Source organism: Emydura macquarii, unplaced genomic scaffold, assembly GCF_026122565.2.
Source record: "Emydura macquarii macquarii isolate MOO-44397 ecotype Brisbane River unplaced genomic scaffold, CSIRO-AGI_Emac_v2 contig_2897, whole genome shotgun sequence".
Classification (NCBI taxonomy): Eukaryota; Metazoa; Chordata; order Testudines; family Chelidae; genus Emydura; species Emydura macquarii.
Window position 1 is genome coordinate 39,400,297 of NW_027133034.1, and position 17,505 is coordinate 39,417,801.

Consider the following 17,505-nt stretch of genomic DNA (forward strand, 5'->3'; position numbering starts at 1 on the left):
TGAGGTGTCTCTCGATGCCAGGGATCTGTGATGGTGTTGTGGGTCTCTAGACACCTCTAGGTCTCTTTCCCAGCGCCCATGTCTCTAACCCAACATATTGGGTGTCAGCTCAGCCAGGCTCGACGTTGGTAGGAAAGCAGCCTCCATAAGGATAAACTTCAGTCTCTGGCTCCTCTCCTTCTTTGTCCTAGGGAGGAATCCCCTGCAGATCTTACAGCAATCCCTCTGATGGGTGTCCCCGAGACACTTAAGACAAGTGATATGGGAATCGTTCCTGGGCATGGGCTTTTTACAAGCCCAATATGGTTTAAACCTGGGAGAATGAGGCATGTCCCGTTCCCAGGGAAGGGGGAAATGACTCAAATAAGCAGGATCCTATCTAACTAAACTATCAATAACTACAAACTAATTCAAACTATTTAACTATTTACAGAAATCAGATGAATAACCACTAGAGAGAGATGCTTGCAAAGCAAGAGAAAATCATTGTTCCAGTGACCGTCATGGGTGGTAAGAAGGAACTGAAGAGGCAGGGGTTTGGAAGGCCCCCCTATATGGTGCCATGAAGGCGTGACTGCAGTGGGCTCCAGAGCCAACCCTACGGATACCACTAGGGGAAAAAACTTCTGGCAGCTGTGCACGCAGCGTGCGCACACCTACTTGGAATCGACATGTACAAGCACTCGAAGAAGAATATGAAGGTAAGAAATGAACATTAAAGAGAAACACATGCCCAGAGGAAGAGTTTAGGGAACCAAGAGCTCTTCTCTAACAATGAATTCATAATAGGAATAATTAACAGACCCTACAAACTGGAATTAAGGCTAAAATTCAAGTTATGGGAACAGAAGATTAAAAAAAATCCCACTGCTTCACAGAATGCCAACAGAGCAACCTCTGTCAAAGAGAAGTGGGATCAGCCATTCACATTATCATGAACAATCAGCCACCAGTGTTTTGTATAAGTTGCAACTTCAGGCAAAGCAGCAGGGAAACCTATAAAAGGAGAATTACCATAATGCGGCTGAAAAGTGGCAAGAGAAACAAAAGAGAAACGATTGCCTTATTAGCCTGGTGCATTTTAGGAGATTATGCTGTAATACTATAACTCGATGATAAGAGTTGTTACAGTCCTAGCTGAGCTGCCCTTTTCAGACAGTCACCAGACTTCTGTACTGGACTCAAAGTCTTAGATCCCAAGTGCTCTTAAGATTACCGAGTTTGAGCAGCATCCAGACACTGGTTCTATATCTGGCCTTTCAGGCACACTTCTGGGTTACAGAGTCCAATGCTGGCACTCCTATTTTCAATGTGGGGCCCTGCAGCTCATCTGCCTTAGGCCCCACAAGACAAGGATGGACCTCTCAAGTCTCCCCAGTAACTTCTGTATGCCCTCTCTATAGCTCCATCTTCATGGGCACTCTGGATTGAGGACTTTATGGCGGTTAAAGCAAGTAACACACAGACTTTGCAAAGACACTCTTAAACCAATCACATTTTCCGCAAGGCAATGCACAAGAAATATACAGAGCTATGGAAAGATAACAAACACTTGTCTATTTTCCTCATTCCTCCTCAGTCTTTCATGTCTTGGAGTCTTCCAGGGAGTCCAGGATTCTTCTTCACTCTCTCCTCTTTCTGGTTTTGATCTGCCCTCCCACTTGAGAGAGTCTCCCTTTTATAAAGTTTGTTAGGTGATCCCACTATGTGGCTTCAAGTTCATTGTCAGGTGATTTGTTGCTTAGCTCTAGCCCACCTGAAGTGCACATTGGGAAAACTGGTTCCCCTGGGCTGCATCCAGCTCGATGTTGTAGTGTACTTCCATTTGAATGGAAGACCATTCAAGCTGACAGCTCTGGGTTGTTCTCTATTATTAGCCCTCTCCTATCTGCAAGGATTTCCCCTGACACCTCCTGGGTCAAGATAGAGACTGCAGTGCCAAAGTGAAGACATAGTAAAGTTTTACAATTAAAATGCCGTTCACAAAATAGAAGACATATACAAACATATACCATATACGTCTCAAAGATATCAAGAGAAAGCCCTACTGATAAATTCAGCTCTTATTAAGAAGAAAACAATACATAAAATACAATTTAATTTGGTATACAAAGTGCTATTGATTTTGGAACTGCTTTTTGCTAGAATGTTAATGGCCAATTTTCTTTTTCTTCTATTTGTAAACACGATATATTATATTTAGAAACTCCTTTGTTTTTTGTGCAACCAAATAGTCTAACTTTATCTGATAACTGTTTCCTGAATTTATTATTTAAATCTGACTCGTCACAAAGAAGAACTGTCAAAAGGATCATGACCCTTTGGGGCACTTACCCCAAGTTTGAGCTAAACTTCCCAGAACAGTAGGAAGAACGTGAATTCAATTCTGAATTAATAAACTGGAAATGCCGAGTATGCCATTTTTGGTTGTGAAGCATAAGGATTACCCTGTTATGAAACACAAATAAAAAAGAACTAGGAGAACACTCACAAGCACTTCCAAATATTTGTATTTTTGCTCTTATGCTGTCCTATTGTGTTTCTATTTTTCCCTTACCTGCAGTGTTTACATTTTTTTTTTAAATGGAAAAGTCAATAAAAAGAATAATTAAAAATATTGTTTGTTGTGCTTTTCCCCCTTAGGTTGTTATACTGACAGTGCAATTCTAATTTATCTTAATTGTTGTTGGCTAGACTTGAAGATTTACCATATAATCTGGATTAAGTTTTCAGATACTCTATTCCTAGCTGGTTTGAAGGGACAGTGGTATTAATGCACCATGAATTTCATTGGCTAACTGGAGACCTAAGATTCAGTAATAACTGCACAGACTCTTACTCAACAAGGCATGGAAAGCTGTATGATTAAAGTTAATATATAGAGGTGGGAAAATACGGAAAAACTTTTCTGAAAATAGAAATTCAATTGAATAAGCTTCAACTGTGCTCATACCAGCTTTGTGTTCCCTTTTGACAAATATTTTAGAAAATAAGTTTATTGGTAGGAATAGTCACAGAAACAAGGAAATAAAGATATTAAGGAATATTTGTGGAAAGAGAATTTTAAATTTGTAAATCACAGGTACTCACACTGGAAACCTGATTCTAAGAGTTGTTACATAGTTAAAAGAGAAATAAATCATATGAAGTATGTGTCCATTCAAAACCACTGAGATTTCAGAATCTGAATATTAATTATTTTCAACAAACTACTCATTAATAGCTCACATTGCAGCCCAGGAATTACTTGTAGAAATTTCAGTTGCACATTAATAAATCTGACAATTGCCACTTGTACAGGGACAATTTATGAAGAAACAAGAAGCAAAAAATATTAAATGTTATTTGTTATGAATTATTCACCCATATATATTGCCATGTTAACATAATTCTAGGAGGTAGTAGGTTGAGAAGAACAGCAGTCCTAAATGAGGAGGTCACTAGAGCTGTTCAAACTTGTTTAGCTTTATGTGATTTTTGCCAAACAGCATTGGTAGTTTCAGCAAGAATAGTCTGGGGACCTCTGACTTTTCACTGAATTTCAAGTTCATACACCTTCAACAACTCAAAGCAAAACCTTTAGTGAAACCACTAGGACCCCAGCAAGGTTAATATAAACAAATGAACCTTGCTGAGCTCCCCCTTAGCAAGGCCCAATTCTCCTGCTGCCAGACCCCAGATTTTTATGTCTTCTCATCTTGCTGGGTAGAAGACGGGAAAGAAAGACTGAGTGGCCTACTTTCCCACTGACTCCCTGATTTATCCATGGGCTGGACTGCTAACATTTTCAAGGGAGTCTAGATTATATCCCACTTCTGCCAATCTTTAGATTTCGGGAGTGGGAGTTAGCAAAAATCTCCAAAAATTTTCCTATCAGATACTGAGCAGACAAGGTGGCTGAGGTAATATCTTTTTTTGAACCAACATCGGTAGATGAGAGAGACAACTACACTGTGGATACTGAGCAGGACAGATAGTCTGTTTTGCTTCTACATGCTGCAAGAGGAGACTGGAAAAGGCTGCTTTGGCCTTTCTTCAATATGGGGTTCAGAGGTATCCTAGACAGCAAGTACTGGAAGAGAATCTTTAAAAGATCAGTAGGCCTCAGCTGAAGATCTAGGAGGAGTCAAAATGGCTATCCCGTGAAGATGCTGGGAGCTGAGATGAGTTGTAGTCCTCCAAAAGGCAGCACCAGTTAACGGAGACATAATCCACTTCCTTTTGGGAGAAGGGAAGCTTGTGGCTGTCAGTCCAGGTGACCCCTCACAAGATCTGAAACCAGGTGCAACTCATCTATCTATAGGCCTAATTGAAACTCCTCAATATTCACGAAAAGTTAAACATCAGCAAACTTTTTGATGCACCTTGAAGAGATTCTTTTTCATAATGAAACTCAAAACCAGTTCAATTTAATGCTTTTGGGGGTTTTGCTATGATTGTTTTGCCCTAACCACCACAGGGAGAGGACAATGTATATAAACTGGAAAAGATGGCTGTTCTCAGAGTGATATTAACAATCCAACCAAGAAAAAGACAAACAATTCTGACAGCATTTACATTTGTGTGTTATAAAATTATTCAAAAACACTCCTTCCAATGAGTTAGCAGTATTTCCATCTGTACAAACTAGGTCCACAAAGAGCTGTGCAAAATAGTTTGCTTCTGCAGCATCACCTATAGGAAAGGAACTAATGTGGTGAGAACTGAGGATGGGAATGAGAGTCATAGTCAAAACAAAAATAGCTCTGAACAACGGAGTTTACATAACAAATTTACATTATTGCATTATCTTACCCTCACCTCCTCAACCCTTATTCGAGTTTGTAATTACATTCACTTGTCTTAATCAAATGTGTACATTCTATGCAGCAAGGACAGGTTTTCCTCTCTATTCTGAAAGGAACCCTTGGATACTGTGCAAACCAATGATAATTACTTTCAGTACCAGATACTACTGCGATGGATATTATGTATAAACCTTGGACACATGTTATCAACCTCAAATCAAAAGCCCTGACCTCTGCTGCACTCTGAGAGTGGCTGGGATATCCATACAACCTGCTGATCCCTGGCTGCCATACTGGCCTCTTGGGGCTGTTGGCAGCTGTGAGAATTTAGAGCAGCTCTCAGGCTGCTCACTTATACCAAGATACTGGATGCAGACATACACAGTCAGCACAGAATAAGAGGAGATCACAAAGGTGGCTGAATAGGTCAGCCAAATATCTAAGCCATAATTTATTAAGACCTGATCTGTTTTTTGCTACTGGCAAAAACTTGTTTTCCTTCAGACTAGCTCTGGCATCATTCCCAAAGGCAGAATTTGAGTCAGATAAATACTATTGCATGTTTATGCCTAGTGCATGAAAGCTATGTCACCACATGCTGTTCAATACATTGAGGTCACCCAGAAACAAAGCTTTTGCCAGAACAAAAACCAATTCATTTTTCAGTTGGAAATTGGGCACAATCACTTACAGAGGGCCCATTTATACTCAGCTGTTGGCAAACTATTTGAAATTTAAAAAGAAGCCACAAACAGACTGCTCAAAAACCAGGTGAAGATTGGGCTACAATTTTTTCTCTTTTCAGCTGACAATCAGTCACATTGATTTATTCTTCTCCTCTCTATCTATGCATATCAGGGCTTTAAGGCTATGTCTACAATATGAGCTAGGGATGTGATTCTCTTGCTCACACACACACACTCTCGCTAGCTCTCATTGAGCTACCAATGTAGCCAAAGTAGCATGGGCAGTGGCAGCAGAGGCATGGCTGAGCCCTGCTGACTACCAACCCTCCTGAAACCAGTGGGTACATACTCAGCACCACAATGCCTCTGCTGCTGCTGCCTATGCTACTGTGGCTATGCTGCTATTTAGACTCACACTAGCTTGATGAGAGTTAACACAAGTGTGTGTATACGAGCAGGAAATTCACAACCCTAACCTGTAGTGTAGATGTAGCCTAAATTACCAACAATCATGTCCAATTTCACTTTCCCTATAGCTAGTATAAATATATCCTAATTATGGACCCCATTCTGCTCCCGTGCTACCTGACTTCAATGTCAGCAGGATCACACTCTCTAAACTGAAATACTAAATTTACCTGAGAGGTGTTTATCACTGTGCACTTTCCATTTGGCTCCTGTCAGAGCTGATTATTGAGATGTTCTGTATATATAAAAATTCTCATAGTCAACAGAACATGTTTGCAGTACGGCTGGGCAAACTGGTTTGACAACAATCTGAATCAGCCCAAACTTTAATTCTCCTTTCTAGACAAACCAAATTTACATCTTCAAAAAGATCTGATTTGTTTAGATATTAAATAAATTCTTTGTAAACTAGCTTTTTCCTTCATACTATTCTCCTTTCCATGACTGTAAACCAGACACTGGTTCTTCCCCAAAATAATAAAACTTTGACTCTCCTGTGGCCCTCTCTTTCTTTGACCTTTACCTTTGAAGACAATTCCCTGACCTGATGCCAGCTATCTCCAATGCAATGTGATACAACAATATTGATGCTATCATGCTGTGTTGAAGCTTAGGGTATGTCTATATCGATTCTTCGGGATTGATTGAGTAGCAGTGGAGACCTGCTGAATCAATTTGGAAGTCAACGGCATTAATCCACCTCCGCAAAAAGATGAATGCTGCGTCGATGGAAAGGCATTTCCTGTCGGTGCAGCATAGTGGGGACACTGAGGAAGTAGAAGGTAGGAAGTCAATGGGAGATACGCAAGCTACTCTAGTATCTCCCGTCGACTGCCACCGAATTTCACCGGCAATGTAGACCAAGCCAAAGTGTTCATATCTTCATTGGGAAGGAGAGGAAGACAATCAATTCCAGCCGTCCTTTGCCCCCTAGAATAAACATAATGTGGGAAGAGAGCAATGATCTCTACATGTTGCTTTGTGCCTTTGAAAAAAGCAGTGCCTCCAAAATTGGTGAAACAGGAGTGGGAAACAATGTTCTGCCTTCCTTTGGTGGCTTGTGATACTGAAATAAAGATGTAGATGTAGAACTCAAACATGCCCAGAGATTACAGAATTTACTTATATTATCTACAGTAAAAATAGGAGTTGAAGAAAAATAAACGGAAAGATGAAAAACCTAGATGTCTAAATTTGAAAACAACCTGGTTATTCCCTATCACAGTTGAGAAATAGCCTAAGGAACTATTCCTATTTCTAACTGCCTAAGGAATTCATTCATGTGAAAACATGTCATCCCTGAGGCTGGGTTAGGGTGAAATTTTCCTCTAAGATCCATATAATAAAACCCAATGTGCTATTCTGTGCTCACTACCCAGAATATGTGGGAACCCCATTTGGCATTGAGAATAATCTATCTACACCTATAGAAAGAACAGAATAATGAAGGACAAGAGGAGAATTTTGCCCTTTCAGGGAGATCTAGGTTGATTTGCTGTCAAAGAGAAAGTTGTACAAGTTAAAGCTGCTTCCAAATCTTCCAATAATTTGGGAAAAGAGTCTATGTGAAACTTTTTTTGACTCACATTTCTAGCTTAGCCACCTAGAGATCTGACTGTTTTGAAAAATTCCACTGGTATACACAGTATTTTGGGACAAATTGTGCAGTTCCGACTTCATACAGAATTCAGCGCTATAGGATATAAATCCACTGTAGTTTAAATAATAAAGTAAAATTTGTCTGAACTTTTCCCATAAGCTACACAAAAATCCAAAGAAGCTAGACTAGGCAAAAGTTAGATAAGAAGCGCTCCTAAAACAAATACATAATTCAGCAAATTGTGTGAAAAATACTTAGCTTGTGGACTGTTTGTGAAATGTTTGCTGTGAATATTTGTTGTTCACTATTCACAGTGGGTAACTGATCATCTATGTCACATGTTATTTTTACAATTCCCTAACTGGATGATTCCCAAACAGCTTTCAAGATGACCACATAAACATTTCTGCAAGTGTATATTTGTATGAATATTTGTGTGCAAATGCATATATATTAGAATTTGTGACACTTTTGCTTTCTGCAAACATTCTTTGCTCACTGGAATCAACATGGGAAAATGAGTTCACAAATATCAGCAAATTCAATCATCAGGTTTTATAACCAAGTATATTTGCAAATACTTTTTTCTATATTTGCACAGTTCAGTTCTTTAAACATGATCATGAATCGTGGTGTCATTCATAGCACTTTTTACCCTCTTCATAGACAGGACTATCTAAAGACATCAGAGAGTTCTCTAAAAATAATTAATTCCTTCATTCACTTTTTGATTATGCAAACATAAAATTAACTACAGTGGAAAACCATACTTTAAATAAAAGTAGAGTAGGCATTAAAGCACAATGTGTATTCCTATGAAAAGGTTCAGTGATCTAGCCACTTCTCACGTTACATTAAAAAAATATTTGATAAGACAGTCAAAAAAGCCTATTATTTATTATGTATATGGTGCCATATGTGTTCAATGCACTTTACAGGCAAGAGATATGACAGGCACCATCTCGAGGAGTTTACATTCTAAATATACTAATAATTAGATATTACGCTTGTAGAATCTATAAATACTGCTAACCATACCAGAAAGCATGTTTTTTCTCCTCAAAATGGAGTCTCTCCAGCTCCTTTCTACACTGCACGTAATATTTTCCTTGGGGAAATGGGTCTGCTTGCAGAACGCTTAGGATAATTAAAGACCAATTTCCTTTGATGGTATATGACTACTGAAAGATTCACCCATCTTTTCCTGATCAAAAGAAGCTCTTGTTGACATTTCATGTAGCATGTACTTTCCTGACAACTTCATTTTCTCCAGATACCTCGGAATGTCCTTTCCCCTCTACTTTTATACTGGGTTGCAACAAAGTACTGACATCCCATCCTCACTTAACTAAGCCTTTGCCCACATCCACTAATTCATGCCTGTCTCTCTACTAGTTCATGCCTTTGTTTCACCCAGGCATGGTTACTGTTAATATTTTCTGCCATCTTCCTTGTTGACTTTATGTATGTTATTGCCTGAGAATTGTCTTTCCTTAATTACACGCTAGACAGTGGATAAGACTGAATCCACTAGTTCTATGCAAACAGGTATAAAAGTTATCGAGTAGTTAAGGAGGCCAGTGAATTTTATAGATTTGCATCTGATCTGATTTTCCCATTTTACATGCATGAACCAAGTTTTACACCTCATCCCAAAATACAACACATTAATAATTCTAATATTACGAATTCAAAGTTAAAATTCACAAGAACAGATAGAAAAAGATTGTAATCTAAAAACTGCAAATTTGAATCCAGACTCAGTACAAAATGACAAAGGCCTCAATCCTGCAATGTGCTCTTTTTATAGGTCTGGGCCTAAGTGTCATTACACATGACAATTCAGTGGCCTGTGTGAAAATTGGGGGCCTCTATCCAATTCCTAAAGAATTAGTGTCTCTACATCACAAAATATGTCATAACTAACACCCTTTTTGCCAGTCTCAGTAAAGAGATTAAAGATGAAGTGGATTTAGAGGATGAACGTCCCATTCTGCCCTACATTGACATACATTAGCTAGTCAGTGTAAGGAAGCATGCATTGCTTGTGATTGTGTTGTGCTTCACTTTCTAATTAAACAAAAGACTTAAGTCTCCAGGGCTTTTATTTATAGGAAATTCACCAAACATCTTCATACACAACCCATTAAAGAGTAAGATGGTGGATCAAAATACCTTTGAAATATGAAAAAGGATTCCTTGTAACTGAATTTTCAGTATAATTAATTATTGAATAAAGAAATCGTTCTTTATCTCACAGTGAGGTATGCCACTTTTAGGAAGACTGCAGACATTGCCTTTTCTTTCTTCAGAGGATAGGTAGGGAACAAAGTGGAAACAAGCCATGTAATGCTAAATATATGTGAAACAGATTATGTTTTGTCATTTGGATCTTATCCAAACATATATTACTATTAGCTAAGCTGCTACTTTACCAGTGAAGGACAAATCCATCTCTGAGAAAATTCCCAGACCACATATAGTTGATATTTTATTTTTGCGCTGCAAAAGATGTATTTCTAAAAGCTGGATGCTGTGACATGTTCAAAAGGTGCACATACAATACATATAATATTTGCCTATTTAGTAAATAGTTATTTAGTTATCTAAGGTTTTATAACTATATCACAGTAGCTTTTAGTATTGGAATCTAACAAAGGTACCTTTTATATATTTGCATGGTGTCGTATCCTGGACTCGTTAAATGAATTTGGTAGAGACTTACTTCCCCTCTTTTATTCAATTTATTTTTTCTATAAATGGATGAAACTCTCTTTACATATAAAAATTGACTCAAGAACCATTTGAGAGTTTATAAAACCTAATAGCCACATTCAGTTTTAGCCTATGGAATTGCATTTCTTTACCCCATAGCTAAATTTTATGCAAAGACACATGAAAAGAAAACAGTTCCTTTTACAAGACATCCACACAATTCCCCATTATTAAAGTATTGGCCTAAATTGCTGAAGAGGACATTGGACTTTGGTTTAGCGAACACTGTTTTATTAACAATCATTCTAACAGAACAGACCAATCAATAGCCTTCCCTGCTGTGCCTGAGACAGATTTTTTTTTTTAACTAAACGTGTTTCTTGTTTACTCATTTACTTGGGACTAGTACCCTGAAATTTCAAAACAAAAGGAGTAACGCTAAAGCATAAATAAATTACACATGATCAACTCCTTATTCCTGAAGGATGATGTTCACTTTAATGCAGAGACCCCACGCAAGACCCTTCACATTGCTCAAGACCATTATAAAGATTTAAGTCATGCAAAGGGCTTTGTTTCCAATTCAGCAAGATACAAAAGCCTGTGCATAACTTTAAGCATGGAAATATAGTCTGCTGACTTCAAAGGGACAACTATTGTGCTTACACTTACGCAGGTGCATAAGGACACAACTGAATCAGGGTTTCTATGCAGGTAACTCTGCGTTGGATTTAATTCCACTTTAAGTTAGAATTGCCTTCCATGTTTTTATTTGCCTTCAGGGCATGTCTCCTACCTGCAGCATTGGTTCTTCCTCTGAAAATATCATCATATGCTTTCCACTGGGGAGTCACCTGGTAGGCATGGATGAATACCACAAATACCACCACTAGGCACATTAATGGTATGAGAGCAGCAGTGAAGAGGGCAGCATAGACATTTGGTATAAAGCACCTGGAGGGGGAAAAAAAGCATCCGCCATTTATAAACATTACAAACAACTTAGACAATTACAGAAATTAACTTTTTAATACAAATACTTTTGATTGGAGATGTGTTTTACAAACCACAAATGCTTTAATTACCTAGCTAAACTAATCTCACTTGACAGCAGTTTTCAAATGGTTCTTAACTGCTTAACACACCTCATCTAAAATGATACACTGGCACATTAGTAAAATGTAACTTTTTCTTTTTTTTTTAAGCCTAACCAGACGCTGGAGGGAATTGAACCCCTGCACTGGAACTAATTATATTTTTTCCTAAACATCATGCATGCTATATTTATTTTACATGATCTTCTCTTAGTTAAATGAGTTTAAAAGTGCATTAGGAAATTTTCCTTCCTTAGCCCTTGAAACAACAAATGAAATTTTGAGAAACATAATTTTCAAATAAAACTGCCAGGCTTCAGTGCAAGACAATCATTTTCCTTTGACTTATTGGAAATTACATGTCATTTATACGCGGAAGCCAAATGTGCTCTCTAACTTCCATATTTTTTTTCTACCATGCTTCACCCTTTCCATGTATTTAAGTTACAACTCTTTAAACAGTATGAGACATTCAAGTGTGTTGTCATGGAAAAACCAGTCAAGACACAGACACAGGACTGTGATTTAAAGTCCTAACAGAATACCACATAAACACCCTTTAGGTCATAAGGCTAGATTGTGCTTGATCACTAGAGCCCTGCAAATCCACACCCACGGATGCGGAAATCTGTGGACCATTTTTGCAGCTCGTGGACAGACGCGGATCCAAATTTTATATCTCAAGCTGTACAAATCTGTGGATATCCACTTTATATCCGCGGATCATTTTTGCAGAGCACGGATCAGATGCGGATTCAAATTTTGTATCCATGCAGGGCTCTCTTGATCACCACCAACCTGCATTGGGGATGACGTGAAGCTGCACTGTGTCCCAGGAAGAACTCTGGGAGTGACTGTGCCTGCACAGTGAGTGTGGAATTGCTACCCCCTTTCCCAGGGTGCAGTATACTCACCCCTGCCCTGCTGCTTGTCAAGTCAGCTCTGTTAAACAAGGGCTTGCCTAGACAAACAATTAATGCTCAGGATAGGTCAATGCACACTAGGGAACTTTTAGTGCATGGTGGTAGCAAAGCCCATGAGGACACTTAGTTTGCCGAATGCTGATGCACTGTTGATTTACACCCCAGCATGCCATGCACTAACTGTTCCTGTAGACAAGCCATAAAGGGATTCTACACTGGTGTAACTGGTGGAAGAGCTGGAAGAACGTGTAAGTTTCACCCATGCAGACTTTCTGTAAATTTAGCCCAGCAAATTCTGCAACACTCTCTCTCCACCCTGAGGCACCAGGCTGGGCCACAATGCTGATTCAATACTCAGTCCGTGCTGAATTACCACCATCACTTTCTGCAGCAACTAAACTGCTAAATTGCTCCCAGCCCATTGTTGGCTCAGTCATACACCTGCTTATACTACCTGATAGGATAATTGCACAAAACAGGATGGCAGCAGACCAGTGTTATCTTTAAATTGCACATGAACATTTAGTTTAGAATAAGGCGTTTATTTTATAGACAATTATCATAATACCTGTTCTGCTTAATCCTTCTAATTTTATAAAATAGGTGGTCCCTTTTGACCTTGGAGTCTGTCATCTGTGAGTCCCCTTTCATCCCCTTAGACCACGGGGAGAACAGGATAGCCTGCATTCCCTTCAATACGCTCATAACGCTTGCAGTTCTGCATTAAGATAATGACTATAATCTACCCTCTTGCTTCAGGGCTTTGAATGGTCACCTATAGGGAGCAGGAAAGGTTTTATCCTCCAGTTTTATCCTCCAGTTGGCCAGATGTATACTGGGCTCATGGGCTTTGTTTGTTTTCCACCTTCCTCTGAAGCATCAGAGATTGGCCACAGCAGGAGATGGGCCATCAGACAGGGAGGACCAGTGCTCTGAAGTGATACAGGGAACCCTTTCTAGATAGCTGGCTGGTGTGTCTTGTCATGTGCTCAGTGTCTAACTGATCATCAGATTTGAGTTCCGGAAGGAATTTTCTGACTGGCCTGACTGATCTTCCAGACCTTTCTCTGAAGTATAGGCTGTGGTTCACCTGCTGGGATCATCTGAGCATATCTCACTTAATCAATTCCCTGCCATTGCATGGCCATCAGGCTCTGGTGACAACTTGGTCTCCCTCCTGTTCTCTGCCTGTGGCACATAGTTTGGTCTCCTGAGGACTGAAATGTTATGGTCTAACTAAAGACTTTGGGCTTAATATAGGAGTATCTGAGTGAAGTTTATTGGCTTGTGATAAACACCAGTGGTTCTCAACCAAGGGTATACCTACCCCTGAGAGTATGCAGAGGTGTTCCAGGGGTTACATTAACTCATCTAGATATTTGCCTAGTTTTACAACAGGCTACATAAAAAGCACTAGCGAAGTTAGTACAAACTAAAATTTCATACTAACAATGACTTGTTTGTACTGCTCTGTATACTACACACTGAAATGTAAATACAATATTTATATTCTAATCGATTTATTTTATAATTATATGGTAGAAATTAGAAAGTAAGCAATTTTTTAGTACTAGTGTGCTGTGGCACTTTTGTATTTTTATGTCTGATTTTGTAAGCAAATAGTTTTTAAGAGAGGAGACAGGGCCCCCACTGCAAAATAGCAACCTTGTAAGAGCAACCGCCGCTAACAAGCAGCATTTCCCATGGGAACACTTTCCCTACTGTGGATTGTCCACCTGATATCAGCAACATAGCTGCCGCATAAGAGCAACATTTGTGACAGTGTGACATCACATCCCCATAAACTCCCCCCTACATGTGCTCTGTCAGGCAGGGCAAGTGCATGGGGCTGTGTGCCCTGCAGCTGCACTGAAGGTCCAGGGTTGGGAGCAATGCCCCTACATGCCCCACCCCCGCCCCGAATCTCCACGCCTGGATGTGATGTCACAACATTACAAATGTTGCTGTTATGCAGTGGCAATGTTGCTGTTACAGACAATTCACAGGGAAAGTGTTCCCCGGGGGAAATGTTGCTCGTAAACGGTGGTTGCTCTTTCAAGGCATTGCTGCAAACAAGTGTCTACTGAATTGCTTTTAGAGGTTTTATTGAAAAGCAACAATTCTTTGTGCAGGTATATTGTCTCCTGTAAAGTCATATTTATGCTCTGAAACCCTCTACCCTTTTCTTTTTAGTCACATGATTTACACATATTGATAGCTGGCTAGAGGCTCAGAAAGGGGCACATTCCTCTGTCCTGTTAATGGAAATCACATAGGAAATGACGGTTCATTCAAGTTCTTGCTAATGTCCCTATGAGCTAGTTCTAAAATTCCTCTATCAATTACATGGGCAAGGAATATACAGAAACATTTTTAATTAGGTCTGAAGGTTCAAAGCTCACTTTTCACTGTTTATAAAAGGACATACTCAATCAATGGGGTGAAAAAAGCCAGTGTTTTCTATGAAATATACAGGGTGGATAAGATGATAACTTTTATTGGATCAACTTCTGTTGGTGAAAGAGACAATCTTCTGAGCTACACAGAGTTCAGCAGAAATTGGTCCAAAAAATATATTACTTCACCCACCTTGTCTTTCCCATATCCTGGGTCCAATAAGGCTACAACAATACTGCAATGTTTCCTATGTATTTTATTGCAAACCCAGCCCTTAAGATGATTCATGTTTTGCATACCAAAAAAAGTATGATATAGGATTTCAGGAAGCAATCAGAAAATATGTATATGCCGGATGCTTTCATTTATTTATTAGTGTTTCATTTGGCACCTTGAACTATGCAGTGCTCCATCTTTTTACTATTGGGTGGGAATAGATGCAAAACATTCTTAATCCCCAATTAAACTAAGATATATAAAGAATAACTTTAGACACTGTTCATGTATTCTGGAATAAACTATATCCTGATTAGCACTCTAATCACCGGCATTATTTGTTTACGTATAAACATTACCTCCTGCAGCACAATATTTTAATCAACCCTTTTTTCCCCACTACATTTTGTAAGTGAAGACTTTAATTCATGTGAACACAGAGCCAATCTGTGTAAGTAAGGGGTTTTGTACTTCTATGTCCTGTCAGTTACTGATATTGTGACTGTAATCAAATGGGAGCAGAGTGCCCCATACTGAACTAGTAAAGATATTGGCAGGAAACACCAAACAGTTAAGTCATCAGGGATATTCAGATTAATATTTAGGTTTTGGGTTTGGCTGGGTTTTTAAATTAGCATTCTGAATGACTTCCAAAAAGTATGGATCTTGGCACATGTGCACCTCTAGTAGATTTGGGCAACCTTGTGGCAGCATCTTCTCCAGCAAAGAGTGGTTAGAAAGATCAATCATATTTAGCTTCTTCAGGCAATTGTCTAGTGTCACAGCTTCTAGCTCCATCTTTACTGAAGACTCACAAAACTACCTACTCCTAATCAGTCTCTTTGAACAAACTTGCATTTCAGTCTGCAATCTCTTAGATGTCTTAAACTAATAAGTTTAAATTTACATTTTGGCCATGTTACCTTTCTTCCCAGGCCTTCCCCACTCTTGCCCTTCTCTACAACTTTTGACACCATGACCATCCTCCCTGTCACTGGGAGGTCAGTTTTGATTATCCTCCCTCTCCTTTGCCCCACATATCCAGACCATGATCAATTCATACTGCTTGTTCCTCCATAACATTCCAAAGTCTGACCTTTTCTGTCAGTCCACACTTCTAAAATACTCGGTGAAGCTCCTATCAGCTCAGGTTTTGATTACTGTAACTCTTCTTCTTTCTTCTGCCAGACACCAACTTTCCTCACTCTGATATTACTTCTCCCTTCACCAACTCTCCCTTCTCCAGCACTTCAAGTTAAAGTATGCAGGAGTGAAATCAAGAAGGCCAAAGCACAATTGGAGTTGCATCTAGCAAGGGACGTGAAGGGGAAAAGAAGGGTCTCTTCAGGTATGTTAGTAACAAGAACGAGGTCAGTGAAATTGTGGACCCCTTACAGAATGGGGGAGACAACCTAGTGACAGATGATGTGGAAAAAGCTGAAGTACTCCATGCTTTTTTTGCCTCTGTCTTCACAGACAAGTTCAGCTCCCAGACCACTGCACTGGGAAGCACAGAATGGGGAGGAGGTGAGCAGCCCTCAGTGCTGAAAGAACAGGTTCAGAACTATTTAGAAAGACTGGACATGAACAAGTCCATAGGGATGGATGCAATGCATCCGAGGGTGCTGAGGGAGTTGGCTGATGTGATTGCAGAGCCATTGGCCATTATCTTTAAAAACTCATGGTGATTGGGTGAGATCCCGGATGATTGGAAAAATGCAAATATAGTGCCCATTTTCAAAAAAGGGGAGGAGGAGTATCTGGGGAACTATAGACCGGTCAGCCTCACCACAGTCCCCAGAAAAATCATGGAGCAGGTCCTCAAGGAATCAATTTGAGGCAGTCAGAAGAGAGGAAAGTGATCAGGAACAGTCAGCATGAATTCATCAAGGGTAAGTCATGTCTGACCAACCTGATTGCCTTCTATGATGAGATGACTGACTCTGTGGATGTAGAGAAAGGGGTGGACATGACATACCTTGACATTAGCAAAGCTTTCGATACGGTCTCCCACAGTATTTTTATCAGCAACTTAAAAAAGTATGGGTTGGACGAATGGACTATAAGATGGATAGACAGCTGGCTAGATCATCGAGCTCAGTGGGTAGTGATCAAAGGCTCAACGTCTAGTTGGTAGCCGATAACAAGCGGAGTGCCTCATGGGTCGATGCTGGTGCCAGTTTTGTTCAACATCTTCATTAATGATCTGGAGGATGGGGTAGATTGCACCCTCAGCAAGTTTGCAGATGACACTAAGCTGTAGGGAGTGGTAGATACGCTAGAGGGCAGGGATAGGATACAGAGTGACCTAGAGGATTGGGGCCAAAAGAAATCTGATGAGGTTCAAGGACAAGGTTCAAGGACAAGGACAAATGCAGAATCCTGCACTTAGGACAGAAGAATCCCATGCACTGCTACAGACTGGGGCTAGGCAGAAGTTCGGCAGAGAAGGACCTGGGGGTTACAGTGGACAACAAGTTGGACATGAGTCCACAGTGTGACCTTATTGCCAACGGCATATTGAGCTGCATTAGTAGAAGCATTGCCAGCAGATTGAGGGAAGTGATTATTCCCCTCTATTCAGCACTGGTGAGGCCTCATTTGGAGTACTGTGTCCAA

The 17,505-nt window shown here is 39.8% G+C and overlaps 1 protein-coding gene across 1 annotated transcript in view; it reads right to left on the reverse strand.

The window, feature by feature from the left end:
* Positions 1-17,505, reverse strand: part of ADGRV1 (adhesion G protein-coupled receptor V1) — a 336,348-nt gene that overhangs the window by 61,358 nt on the left and 257,485 nt on the right. The window contains exon 87 of the mRNA XM_067568750.1: positions 11,053-11,210. Within this exon, the coding sequence (XP_067424851.1) occupies positions 11,053-11,210 (158 nt within the window). The remainder of the gene's footprint in view (positions 1-11,052; positions 11,211-17,505) is intronic.